This window comes from Capra hircus, chromosome 16 (genome assembly GCF_001704415.2).
Source record: "Capra hircus breed San Clemente chromosome 16, ASM170441v1, whole genome shotgun sequence".
Taxonomy (NCBI): domain Eukaryota; kingdom Metazoa; phylum Chordata; class Mammalia; order Artiodactyla; family Bovidae; genus Capra; species Capra hircus.
This window is the reverse complement of record NC_030823.1, coordinates 6,162,003-6,176,638: the sequence shown is the minus strand read 5'-3', so window position 1 is coordinate 6,176,638 and position 14,636 is coordinate 6,162,003. Positions and strand designations below refer to the sequence as shown.

At 43.8% G+C, this 14,636-nt stretch overlaps 1 protein-coding gene across 1 annotated transcript in view; it reads right to left on the bottom strand.

The window, feature by feature from the left end:
• The window catches only part of LOC102173174 (ankyrin repeat domain-containing protein 26), a 43,338-nt gene extending 34,600 nt beyond the window's left edge, over positions 1-8,738 (bottom strand). Inside the window, exon 1 of the mRNA XM_018059935.1 lies at positions 8,271-8,738. Within this exon, the coding sequence (XP_017915424.1) occupies positions 8,271-8,738 (468 nt within the window). The remainder of the gene's footprint in view (positions 1-8,270) is intronic.

The window sequence follows — 14,636 nt, the reverse complement described above, 5'->3', positions numbered from 1 at the left end:
ATGTTTATACAATGAAAAGACTGCACCAAGTGGATCTCCAAATGGGAAAAATAAGGTTCCATACAAACCTCAGACCTTATACAAGCAGAAATTCCCAAAGGTTCAAAAATTTAATGGAAGACAATGAATCCATGAAAGGAGAAAGAAAGCCCAAGGGACTTTTCAAGAAGCTCAGAACTAGAAAGGCTTTTCTCTGAATTACAACAAACACAGAAAGCTTAAAAGATTTATAGATCTGACCACACTTAAAAATTGTATCTGATGTGGTATATTTATATAATGGAAAACTACAAAGCCATAAAAAAGAATGAAATAATGCTATCTGCAGCAACAGGGATGGACCTAGACATGATCACACTAAGCAAAGTCAGTCAGACAAAAGACAAGTCATACTGCGTATATGTGGAATCTAAAAGGAGCTTATTACGAAACAGAAAGAGACCCACAGACATAGGCGACAAACTTACTCACCATACGGGAAAGGGGGTAGGGGAAGGGATAAATTGGGAGGTTGGGTCTACCATGTACCATTTTTATACAGACAAGTGTATATGAAATAACCAGTAAGGATCTACTGTAAAGGAACTACATTTAATATTCTACAAGCAGAATCTGAAGAGGAATATGTGTGTGTGTGTATGTGTGTTAGTCAGTCATGTCCAACTCTTTGTGACCCCATGGACTGTAGCCCACCAGGCTCCTCTGTCCATGGGATTCTCCAGGCAAGAACACTGGAGCAGGTTGCCATTTCCTCCTCCAGGGGATCTTTCCGACCCAAGGATCAAACCCAGGTCTCTTGCATTGCACGTGGATTCTTTACTGTCTGAGCCAGCAGGGAAGCCCCGTTTATATAATATACACACACATACACATATATGTCTGAATCACTGCAGTATACCTGAAACTAACACAATATCGTAAATCAATTATAATTCCATAACAACTCCACTTGCTACCTTTAAAAACACTGCATCTAATACCTCCTATACAGCTACTTCAAGTAGGAGCCTTAGCTCTGTATATATTTAAATAAATGAAATTTCATACAAAAATTGTTTTCTTGAGAATATGCTACCTCTCTCACATTTTAATAGGCAATTGCAAGGCTTATACCTATTGACAACTGTACTAAGCACTTCTACAAACATCAATTAACTCATTAGCTATAATGATTCTGGAAAGGAAGAAGTTAAAACTATATAAGTAAGCTGCAGGCTTTCCACCAGGTCTTCCGACTCTATCAGTCCTCTTACATCAAACCACAGTTACTTCTCTAGTACAAACATATCAATACAAAATAATCCTCCTATTTCATTCATGGTATATACACTAATGGTAAATAAGGCAAAATTCAGAGAGGTCTTCTTAGAGAATCATGAGATTATTTTCTGCTGCAATAACTTTCATTCTCTCTTCATACTGTTTAAAATAGTAAGATGGGGGAAATACAATGAGAAACATAATTATCACTAAATGTATACTATGGCATAGGTATCACTGTTTTCAAAAGTTCCTTGTACTGACACAGGACACTACACAGGGCAGAGGGTTCATTTTCTGTAAGTACAAGAATGACTTCTGAAGTGTGGTCTCCGAACTGCCTATAGTTTCCTCCTTACCTTCAGTGGAAGTGATAAACTAACCTAATTATCAGTCAAGGAAGGGAAATCTCTACCAAATGCCAGAATACCTACTGTTAGTAGCAAGAGTTTTTTTTTTACTTGTTTTTCCTTGGTGGGAGGGGGACTTTTATAAGTTTATTCTAAAGAAACAACTTTTTAAAGGGTACAAAAGTATTTTTACAACTGATGTCGCAGTTTCTACTAATTGAAAAACTGTAAATGATATGAAAAGGCCATTGATAGGGTCCTGGTTAAAAAAATGACAGTGGAGCCAAGAACAGACTCTGATTTAGACGCTGAAGATGATGACGTGCCAGGTGTGACCGACACGCTCACTCCAGAGCAGAGGGACTTTTGGTCGGGAAATGCCGTCATCAGTGGAGCACACACAGTCCTGGCCTAAACCACAATCAGGGTCCCGGCTCTGAGAGACAGTCGCAAAAATTTTGAGATCAATTCCTATGGAAAATATTAAAGGCCTCTCCTTGGAAGAGGCCATGGTGGGTCCCTACCTGACTGCTATAGACAAATGGATTTGAATTACAAATACTACTTTCCCAAGCTCTTCCTGAGAGCTTTTTGTTGTGGGAGATCTGCTGCTAGGACCTTGGGCATGGGACCCGGTCCGTGTTTGAGAGGGACACTGGGTGGGGGAGTGAATTCCTCTGCTCTGAGATGCCACTCGGGAGCTCTGCGGAATGAAGGACAATCAACTTCAAGAGTGTTTGGTTTCTACCAACTGCCGGAAAAAATCCACAGGGAGCGTTCCTGCACCTCTTGAGGATGCCAGTTAAACACACCTGTCCTTGAGGACTCTACTGTGAGGCAGAACCCAGCTGGGAAAGCTGGGGCCAGCTCTGAGCTGTTCATGGAGCAGATGGACGAGGGCTGACAGGCACGAGGGAGGGGGTCCATGACCCTCAGCCACCTGCCAGATGGCAACGGGGAATTTTTAGAGTAAAGCATATCACCATCCTTGGAAGCAGTTTCAGATGGCTGAGTTAGGTCATCAAGGTCATTCATGTAATTAATTTGTTCTTTGACCTACACATAAATAATACTGGTTCACAATGTCCTTAAAATATGTATAAAATATACCAAGTGTACAAAGGTGATCAATATCTTTATCAAAGCAAAAGCAGAGCCTTCTTAAAAGAACAGGTTTTTATCAACAGGATAACTTTATTAACAGAGTTTCTAAATTATGTTTTCAAAGTAAACGTCCCTTCAGCAAAGGAAGATTTTCTATTTTGCCACTATTCCTTTTACAAAGTATGTTTTAGAGGATAATATATTTTAAACTTAATGGTTTTTTTTTTTTTTTTTTTTTACTATACCTTCTTCTTTTCATATGCTGTTTTCCTTGCAGTCCTAAAAAAACAAATGATTCTTTTCAGGCTAAAATTTAATAACTCAAAAATATAAACAATACCTAAACATTTGTTTTTTATATAACATCTTTGCATTCATAAGTAATTTCTATAAAGGGATGAAACAACAAAAAAGAGTAGCATTAAAGGGCAAAGAAAATATATCTGTAATATTAATAAAACATTAAATTTAGATCAAAGGAAAAGGAAAAACCTAACATTACTTGCATTATGTGATAGAAGCAGTATACCAGGGATTTTTGCAGTTGTCATTTTTAATAAGAACTTTTATGGCAATAAAACCTATTTCGGAAGTATTACCTAAGTCCTTATAAGAAAGAAACCCATTTTTTTTTATCACCATGACATTAGCTTTTTGAGGGCTTATTATGCAATGGCTATGCATTATTACAAGCATTTGACATGTCTTAAAGGCATTTTAATCCTCACAGTCATTCTGGGAGATAGGTAATATGTCAGATCCTTTAGTTAGGAAGAAATGGAGCAAAGAAAGGCTGAGGAGCTTGCCCAAGACCACACAGCAGTTCACCAACAGCCCAGAATTCAAACTCAGGAAATCTGGCCTGAACGCTGCTGTTCCAAAATATGCTGAGAAAATGATACTGAAAAGTCTTTTTTTAAGTCATATGATACCAAATGAATCTATATTGTTATCTCATGTCTAGCTATAACTACAAATGATAATTCTGAACCTTAAAACATATTTCTAACAAAACAAAAAGACTTTAGACGTAGGCAATATTGGAAGTCTACTTTCAATAAAGATCTGTTTTCTGTAAAGAAATTCATCAATACACATTCATTCAACCATTCTGCTGTTTCTTCATGCATCTGACATACACTTATTGAGCACATAATATGTGTTAACGACACTTTTAGTACAGGAAGCATGGTTTTTGTCATTTAGGTCTATATCATGCAAACTAATAAACTGTGAAAGATTGTTAATTGTTTCTATTGAAAATAAACAAAATCCTCCCCTTTTCCCTGGAAGCTATAAACAACTATGAAGTCAACATGCTGTGATGTTTCAGAAAATCATAGCTACCCATGATGATACTATCAACTAGAATCATCAAGGAATGATTCAATCCTATTCAGTATAACCTAAGTATTTGTAAATTCGTGATTATATACTTTCAAAAAATCTACGTATGACAGAATTAACTTAAGTAATCATCTACATGTTCATTTACATAAGAATATTATGCTTCAGAGCCAATGAACAAGCCCTTACCAAAAACTGCATAGGAACAGAAGTACATATGGACAATAATAATAATGTACAATTAATTTACTGTAATTGTTTAAAGATAATGTCATACAATCAATAAGCTTTCTAATTTGGAAATGCAGATAAGATTAGACTCAATAAACACTTCCTCTGCTGGCTCATTCCCAACAGCATACACACTCTACAAGCTCCCCTCTTCACATAAAACAAGAAACTCCTTTGAGCTCCCCGTTCCTCAGTGACCATCCAGGTCTTAAATTCACACCATCTGTGACCCTGAGAGCAACCCCACCTCCCGATATGAACCACACTCCTACACTCCAGCTCTTTTGTTACTATCGTTAGTTGTTATTGTTACTTCCAAGGACAGGCACATCTAGGAGGCCCACAGAATGCAAGGCCAGTTTATTAAGCCATCTACACTGCTGTTCACAGATGGAATTTGGTTGACAGTTCCTCTCTTGTCCCGCACTTAGGATGACTAGACAGATGACGTTAGTCACAGCTTCATGGGGTTCTTTTTGGTTTTCAGTCACCAACACTGAAAAACCCTCATTTTCTTTCTAACGTAAAGAAACAACGTTGTCACTGAGGCAATGAAGTACAGGTCTTCAAGGTGGGAACCACAGTACAGCCAGCTCGGCAGTCTGTTGTGAGCACCAGCCAAAGGAATTTACCTGAAGCACTGAGAAGAGAGCCTGGCCCACAGTAAGTGCTTAGCCACAGTTTAAACAGAAATCACCAAGAGAATCGGCTCCATTTCTGACAGGAGCTCAGCGCAGCATGGGGCCCAGGTACCAGGGACACACCACCTGTGCAGTGAGCCACACAAGCCCGCCCAAAGCCTGCACCTCAGCCCCCAAGTCTAAGGAAGGGCCATCCAGAGTTGAGAAAGAAAAGTGCACCTATCAGAGCAGATGCAAACTCCAACTTCCACCAAGAAACTAAAAATACAGAATGCCCAAAAGAACTCCTTGGCCCCATGGTTCACAAACCAAACGATGCTGACAGGCAGAATCCCTTGGTGGAGAGGTCTCACCAGGGGGCTCAAGGTCACCTCGGGGATAGATAAAGGAAAACCTTCTGCTACCACCACCCGCCAAATAGCTCCAAGTAGAGTCTGGCCTCCTGCTTGTGATGAACCAAATTGCTGGCCTTGACCCTGAATTCCTAATTCACACTTAGAGAAGGAAATGGCAACGCACTCCAGTAATCCCATGGACAGAAGAGCCTGGTAGGCTACAGTCCATGGGGTCACAAACAGTCGGACATGACTGAGTGACTTCATTTCACTTCACTTCACTTGAAGCCAAGGACTAAGCTAAGTTCAAACCTAAAGTCCAGTCACAGCTACTGCCACTCAACTTTTTAGGGACTGACCACGGAATCAGACGGGAAAGAGGCCTGGGCACTGGAAACACTCTTCCAAGTTGGAGGGCACTATTCCTTCAGTCAGAAGGAATGCCACGCACTGGACTCCACCTCTGAAACTTCTACTTCAAGGCACGCCAGACACTGTTTTTGCCTCCTTCTTCTAGACCTATCTTGAGTCAGAGAAGAAGAGAGATGTTCAGCAATTGCCTGTTTGTGGCAAGATCCAAAGCTAAGTGTCCAACATAGAAAGAACATGGACAGAGGGATCTATCACATGCCCGAAACACCACATGCATCATCTTCAAAAAAAAAAAAAAAGAAACAAACCATCCAGTAACTAGCACCTAAAGCCACTCACCATAAAAGAGCAGAATCTGAACATGCTGGCGACGGAATGAAACACCAACACTGCAGAGTGGTTTGAATCTTTATATTTTAACACTTGCTTCTTACAGCTGCTTTATTTTATATCCCTTGCACAGCAACCTACAGGGCAAGCTGCCAAGCACTATGATTCAGAGACTATACAGTGCGCAGGCGCAGGGCGAGATAACGTTTACCTTGACTTATTTACTGCAGCTAAGACTTTGTTTTGGGGAACTTCCTTATCAACTTAGAATCTGTTTTGTCCCAGGGTCTGTTCCTTTTGAGGAATCAGAGAAACATCCTTGTGTGCAAGAAATGTTCTTTTCCCCACGGGAACAAACAGGATTCTTAGCTGAACATCTCGTTTGCAAGAATGTTCAGCTCTGGTTGAGAGTCTCCTTTGCAAGCACTTCTCAACCTTCCTTATACCTAGTTCCCTACACTGGGCAGAACATCTCGTTTGCAAGAATGTTCAGCCCTGGTTGAGAGTCTCGTTTGCAAGCACTTCTCAACCTTCTTTATACCTTGTTCCCTACAGAACACCCTGAATACTCACAGTTAGAACTCTGCAACTCTTGTTACTTTATTTCCCACCAGCAGATGTTCCTAAGAACTCAAGACACAGAATCAAACTACAGTAAGTCCCCTACATGTGAACGAGCTCCATTCCAAGAACATGTCCCTAAAGCCAATTTGTTCGTAAGTCCAACAAAGTTAGCACTGGTACCCAACTAACAAAATCGGCTATATAGTACTGTACTATAGTTGGTTTATAACACTTTTCACACAAACGAAACAAACACAAAAAAATAAAGAAAACATTTTTTTAAAACTACAGTACAACAGCTAGCACACAGGGGCAAGAAGAGTTACTGACTGAACAGGCAAGAAGAGTTACTGACTAGAGGAGGAGGGAGATGGTAGAGCTGAAGGATCATCAGCAACAGATGGAGGACAACCTGCAATTTCACTCCTGCCTGATGGGGATGGGATGCATATTTGCATCTTTCAAAGTTCACAACTTGAAGGTTCATATGTAAGGGTACTACTGTAACACTAAAGGATGAATCCCCATCATGTTATGCACAATGACACAGCCCATCCACCTGCGAGAAGCCCTGCAAACCGTAATGTCTGGGGTAAACATGAGCTAGAGAAAAACAGCTATCCATCAAAGTTTATATAAACTCCTCAACTGAACAGAATTCTCTGGTGGTCCTGTGGTTAGGACTCCAGGAAGGTGGCATAGGTTGATCCTGGGTCAGGGGACCTTAAATCCCACCAGCGGAGTGGCCAAAAAGAAAAGGTAAAGAAGATAAATTCCTCAATTAAAAAATATTAAAACCTTAACTTTTCGATAAACTGTTCTCCTAGTTTGATTGAGGTAAATGTTATCTGAGATTCGGGTGCTTTGGAGATGGCTTGTTATTTTACCATTATGCAAAAACGATTATCTATTTTTTTTAATTGAACCTGAACTGTAATCTCAGCAGCAGCCCCTCAAGAGCAGCTTACCGTCGCTCCGTCCTATTGACAGTGCTTGCGGTGGGACCGCCAGCATCACTCGACCCTCCAGCCTGGACTATCACAAGACCACCGGCTCCCAGTTCTTGCCCCCAACCCCCACTCCGTTGCACCACCACCCCCGCGGCCGTTCCACAGCTCGGCCTAAGTCTCCAGGAGCAGAAAGGAATGGAGCGATCTTCCTCACCTCCATCTTGTGCAAATACACAGCTCAACAGAGAGTTTCCACTTATCAGTACGATTTATGGGATCCGCGACTGAGCGCACCGGCGGGAGGAAAGCCGCGCTTCTGCAAAAACTACTCACAACATACAAAACTCATAACAGACTTTTCCGCCCCAGAGCGTGAGTCCTTATTTCTAACAATTTTTCCAAGTGCAAACGCGTAATACAGCAAAAGGAAGCAGGTAGAAAGCAGAGCTTCTGCACAGTGAGGTGATCTTAGAGCTCATCCCGAGCAGGAACTGGACGCCAGCCGCCGCCTAGAGGACCGGCCCGGCCGCCTCGGGACCCCAGCAGACCGCCCGCCGGCCATCTGACCCAAGGTCCCGGAGCGCCAACCCAGACGCGATCCGCGAGAGGGCCTGGCTCTACCGAAGCCGCCCCGCCCCAGGGTCTCGAGGGAAGCGAGCTCCCTCCGGACTGACCCAGGGGCCCCCAGGCCCGGGGGCAGAGCGAGGCGCGGGGCCCCGGCCCGCGGTCCCAGCGCCCGCCATAGTACGCCCCCGGGTGCGTGATTACCTCCCGCGCTCGGCTCACCTGGTCTGTGGCGTCTCGGGTCCCGCCCGCGCGGGGACAGGCCAAGGGCGCGGGCGTGCGCTCCGCTCCTACCCGCGTCTCGCCGTCGCTCTTTGTGTCTGGAGGCCCCCGAGCCGCTCTCCTCCCCGCCGGCAGGCGCTGAGGTTGCTCCAGGCGCGGGGCACCGAGGGCCGAGCACTGGGCGGGACCAGGGGAGGCGGAGCCTGAGCCGGGGGCGGGCCCCAACTTAGAAGCGGAGCCGGAGGGGCGCGGCGGGGCGGAGAGGCGGGGCCAGAGACCGCGGGACCCTCCGCGGCGGGGCAAAGCCAGGGGCGGGGCCCCCTCAAGGGGGCTGGGGGGCGTGGCCCGAGCCCAGTGGGTGGGGTCGGTAGGGTCGGTGGGCGGGCCCGCAGTGGGTGGGGCCCCGTCTGGAGTCGGCTGGGTGCGGATCCTAACCGACGAGAGGGCTACGCGCTGCCCCGGGAGCATCTAGGGAAACTTCAGAGCCTCAAGGGATGAACCCAGGGGCTGACCTTGCTGATCTCTGTGAGCAATGCATCCCTGTTCTCAGGTGTCGGTCTAGCATCCTTTTTTGGAAGCAAGCCAGGCAACACACCACAAACCCAAGTTGAGCACCGTGCTCTGCTGCTCTGAGGGATGCCAGAGCCTTTACCCTGTCTGTGCCTGTGTCCTTTCCCAGACTGGGGAGGGACCAGCAGAAAGTCAGGCCACGCCAAGGCGGTCATGCTGCCAAAACCCTGGTCGATTCCAGTTGCTGGAAATTCCCCTAAATTCCCAAGGGTGCGTGCTGCCAGAGTGAAGACTGTCTTTCCTCTCCTGTTCCTTGCTCTCTGCTTGCTTGGGTTCTCTCTCACTCACCAGTTGGAGAATAAATTTGATGTCAAATGATGCTAGTGGAGGTGACAGAATCCCAGCTGAGGTGTTTAAAATCTTAAAAGATGATCCTGTTAAAGTGCTGCACTCCATATGTCAGCAAATTTGGAAACGTCAGCACTGGCCACAGGACTGGAAAAGGCCAGTTTTCAGTCCAATTCCAAAAAGGGCAATGCTAAAGAATCTTCAAACTAATGTACAATTGCGTTCATTTCATATGCTAGCAAGGTTAGGCTCAAAATCCTTCAAGTTTCAGCAGTATATGAACTGAGAACTTTCAAATCTACAAGCTCGGTTTAGAAAAGAGAAAGGAACCAGAGATCAAATTGCCAACATTTGCTGGATCGTGGAAAAAGCAAGATAATTCCCCCCAAAATCTACTTCTGCATTACTATGTTAAAGCCTTTGACTGTGTGGATCACAACAAACTGTGGAAAACTGTTCAAGAGATGGGAATACTAGACCACCTTTCTTGTCTCCTGGGAAACTTGTATGTGGGTCAAGAAGCAACAGAACTGGACATGGAACAATGGACTGGTTCAAAAGCAGGAAAGGAGTAGGTCCAAGGTGTTTAAGGTCACCCTGCTTATTTAACTTATATGCAGAGTACATCATGCAAAATGCCAGGAGAAATATCAACAACCTCAGATATGCAGATGATACCACTCTAATGGCAGAAAGCAAAGAGGAACTAAAGAGCCCCTTGATGAGTGTGAAAGCAGAGTGAAAAAGCTGGCTTCAAAACTAAGATCATGGCATCCAGCCCCATCACTGAATGGTAAATAGAAGGAAAAAAGTGGAAGCAGTGACAGACTGTATTTTCCTTTGCCCCAATCCCAAAGAAGGGCAGTACCAAAGAAAGTTCAAACTACTGCACAATTGCACTCATTTCACATGCTAAAGTAATGTTCAAAATCCTTCAAGTTGAGCTTCAAAAGTGTGTGAACCGAAAACTTTCAACTGTTCAAGCTGGATTTAGAAAAGGCAAAGGAACCAGAAATCAAATTGCCAACATCTGCTGGATCATGGAAAAACCTAGAGAATTCCGGAAAAACATCTACTTCTGCTTCATTGACTATGCTAAAGCCTTTGACTGTGTAGACCACAACAAACTGTGGAAAATTCTTAAAGAGATGGGAATACCAGACCATCTTACCTGCTTCCTGCAAAACCTGTATGCAGCAACAGTAGGAACTGGACATGGAACAGTGTACTGGTTCAAAATTGGGAAAGGAGTATGTCAAAGCTGTATATATAATGGATATAATTTGAGCAAACTCTGGGAGGACAGAGTCTGGCATGCTGCAGTCCATGGGGTCACAAAGAGTTCGACACGACTTAGTGACTGAATAACAACAATAACAACATGGGAATCATAGTGCCATATACTGGCTGTCTGTGAACCACCCAGTCGTTTAACCTTTGGTTTCCTCGTTTCCTCATCTGTAAATTAGAAATTTTAAAAATAATCACTGGACAAGCACGTGTGCTAAGTCATATCTGACTCTTTGGAACCCCATGGACTGTATCCCACCAGACTCCTGTGTCCATGGAATTTTCCAGGCAAGAATACTGGAGTGGATTGTCATTTCCTCCTACAGGGGATTTTCCTGACCCAGGGATTGAACCTGAATCTCTTTTGTCTCCAAATTGGTGGGCAGATTCTTTACCACTGCACCACCTAGGAAGCCCAACAAGCATGTATCACGTTTAAATGCGCTAATCAGTGGCTACTTACCTGAAGGAGGCAGGGAGACCAGGATTCGTCCACCTTGGATATTTAAAAATTAAATGCTAGTCGGAGGCCTTCCCTGGGGGTCCAGTGGTTAAGAATCTATCTTACAATGCAGGGGGGCACTGGCTCCATCCCTGGTTAGGGAATTAAGATCCCACAGGCCGTGGAGCCTGCAACTACTGAGCCTACACACTGCAACTGCAGAGAAGCCCTTGAACAGCCTGAGCGCTGCAAGGAAGATGCCGCAACTAAGACAAAACACAGCTTAAACAAATGAAAGAATTAGACGTCTTACATATGCAAGTAAATAAATGCCAGTGGGTATGTCTTACTGTAACTCAAAGTGGGAGTCTTGCTGCTTGCTGCTCAAAAACCAATTAAGAGGCAAGGTTAGTGGAAAGGAAAGTTGGCTTTATTTCAGATGCTGGCAACCTATCATGGGGAATGGAGAGATTTCTGTCCAAAAGCTGGCTCTCCACATCCATGTGACTCTCCTATTTTAATTCTTTTTATTTTGAATTAGCATTATATTTATAGAAAACTTGCAAAAATAGTACAGTTTCCATATACTTCTCACCTAGGTTCCCCTAAAATTAACATCTAATACAATCATGGTTAACAGAACCAGGAATTTAACATCACTACATTACTATGAACTAAAGGCCATATTCAAAAAATCAGAAACATTTCCAGCTTATCTTGCTTAGGTGGAAGATGAAGTTGAAACATTACCCAACACTTTAGGGAGAAATGAGGTGTTCTGTTCTCACCATTACTACTAGTGGAATATTGACTGTAAATATTTTACAAACTGAGTACTGTTTAAACTTAACCAGGAACTGGGCTCAGTGGTAGACTCCAGCGATTTCTTTTAGAAAGATATTATCTTACCCACAGTCTGGATTTAGAAGAAAAACTAACCCCAAATTCTATTGGTTAGTTTGTAATCTTGTCCTATGAGAAATACTTCCAGTCTCTCTGTCTCTGCTGCTGCTGCTGCTGCTGCTGCTAAGTCGCTTCAGTCGTGTTCGACTCTGTGCGACCCCATGGACGGCAGCCCACCAGGCTCCTCTGTCCATGGAATTTTCGAGGCAAGAGTACTGGAGTGGGGTGCCATCGCCTTCTCTGCTCTCTGTCTCTAGAGCATGCTTAATGTCTGGAGAGACTAATGATGCAAGGGGCTTCCGAGGTGGTGCTAGTGGTAAAGAACCCACCTGTAAATGCAGGAGACGTAAGAGATGAGGGGTTCAATCCTTGGGTCGGAAAGATCCCCTGAAGGGCATGGCAACCCACTCTAGTATTCTCCCCTGGAGAAGCCCATGGACAGAGGAGCCTGGCGGGCTACAGTCCATAGGATCACATATTTGGGCACCACTGAAGTGACCTAGCATGCACGCACGATGCAAGAGAAAGAACATTCAGGACATGTTGGGTGGGGATCAGCATAACCTTAAGGTATGAGAGGGAGAAACTAGGGCTCTAGAGTTCTGAAGACCACTCACAACATAAGATGCACCTTATCAGGTTACACCCAAAGCCCACACCTCCCAATGTTTCTCCTTCAATCTATGCGTTGTGACAAATGACAAACATCCCACAACCATGGATTCCTTTACTCAAAGCTTTGATGGCTCCACATTTACTAGGCAGGGAAATCTCGATTCACAAACCCTAGTCCAGGGCTGTTCAGACATCCCAGCGCACCTTTCCAACTTCTATCTTTTGTCTCATGAAGCCCTGGCTCCAGCAAAGCCATGTACTGGCTGCCTCTTGAGAGTGCCCTTGGCACTCCTGCCTTCGTGTTTTTGACATGCAGGGCTTCTATCTGCTTGAGTCGATCCATTCGTCAAGGTTGCACTCCAGCCTGATCACTTTGGAGAAGACACCCTTAGGACTGTCTGTCCAAGTCATCCAGTAATAGTCCTCTTTTGCTTTGTGCCAATTATTCTGGTGTCCTGATCTGTTAATTAGGTCACCATCTGAAGTTCCACTGGTAAGTCCTTGTTGTTTGAGTCCCACCAAGATTATAGCTATAGCTATAGCTATAAGGTTATATATATATATATATAAGTTGAGTAAATTAAGTTGCTCAGTCATGTCCAACTCGTTGTGACCCCATGGACTGTAGCCCACCAGGCTCCTCCGTCCATGTGATTCTCCAGGCAAGAATACTGGAGTGGGTTGCCATGTCCTTCTCCAGGGGATCTTCCCGACCCAGGGATCGAACCCAGGTCTCCTGTATTAGAGGCAGACACTTTAACCTCTGAGCCACCAAGGAAGCCCTATGTATATATACCTTGGCCGCTCCAAGCAGCTAACAGGATCTTAGTTCCACAATCAAGGATAGAACCCATGCCCCTTGCAGTGGAAGCAGAGAGTCCTAACCAGGGATCTCCAGAGAATTCTGAATCCCACATAGATTATAAACTCCTCCAGTCGGACATACTAATTTTCGCCTTTACACCCCCCAAGACACATTAGTAGAAAGCCTGGTAAGCGAGGAACGGGGATTCCTTATTTTATTGGATTCTTATGTTGATGCTATGTTTCTGGCGATTGTCTCAGTACTTAGTGGAAGAAAGCGTAGTTTTTCTCAAAGAGATATCCTAGTTTTTCTCTGATAACCTATCATGAAATTGTTATCTATGAATTCCAGTGTCTTTCAGAGAGTTGAGAATGGCCAGCAAACCTTCGAATGGCTGTGCTTTGGCAAACGGCCACAAAATACTGCATTTGTCTTTATAGTGTTAACTCACAGATTTTTCAGAGTCAGTTTTCAACTTAAAACAACAGCCATCAGATGACTTAACAGAGTACTTTATCCTTTAATCCTTTTAAAGGATTTATCCTTTTAAAGGAAATAGTTGCCATATTCAGGTTCTTTTTCACTGGAAGTTATGGCTAAGTGCTGACCTTAGCACGTTTGGAAAACATATTCATTTGTGGATATTGTTGCTTCTTTACACTTTGATGAGCCTGGATAACGTACGTAACAATGTCGCAAACCTAAGAACTAAAGAAGCTCATTAACTCAGCTTGATTATACTGTGGAAGTGACAAATAGATTCAAGAGATGAGATCTGATGGACAGAGTGTCTAAAGAACTATGGACGGAGGTTCAGGACATTGTACAAACCTTCCCCCCAAAAAAAGAAATGAAAAAAGACAAAATGGTTCTCTGAGGAGGCCTTACAAAGAGCTGTGAAACGAAGAGTAGCAAAAGGCACAGGATAAAGGGAAAGATATATCCATCTGAATGCAGAGTTGCAACGAATATCAAGGAGGGATAAGAAAGCCTTCCAAAATAATCAATGCAAAGAAATAGAGGAAAACAATACAATGGAAAAGACTAGAAATCTCTTCAAGAAAATTAGAGATACCAAGGGAACATTTCATGCAAAGATGGACACATAAAGGACAGAAATGGTATGGACCTAACAGAAGCAGAAGATATTAAGAAGAAGTGGCAAGAATGCACAGAACTATACAAAAAAGATCTTCATGACCCAGATAACCGCAATAGTGTGATCATTCACCTAGAGCCAGACATCCTGGAATGTGAAGTCAAGTGGGCCTTTGGAGGCATCACTATGAGCAAAGGTAGTGGAGGTGATGAAATTCCAGCTGAGCTGTTTCAAATCCTAAAAGATGATGCTGTTTAAGTGCTGCACTCAATATGCCAGCAAATTTAGGAAAGTCAGCAGTGGCCACAGGACTGGAAAAGGTCAGTTTTCATTCCAGTCCCAAAGAAGGACAAT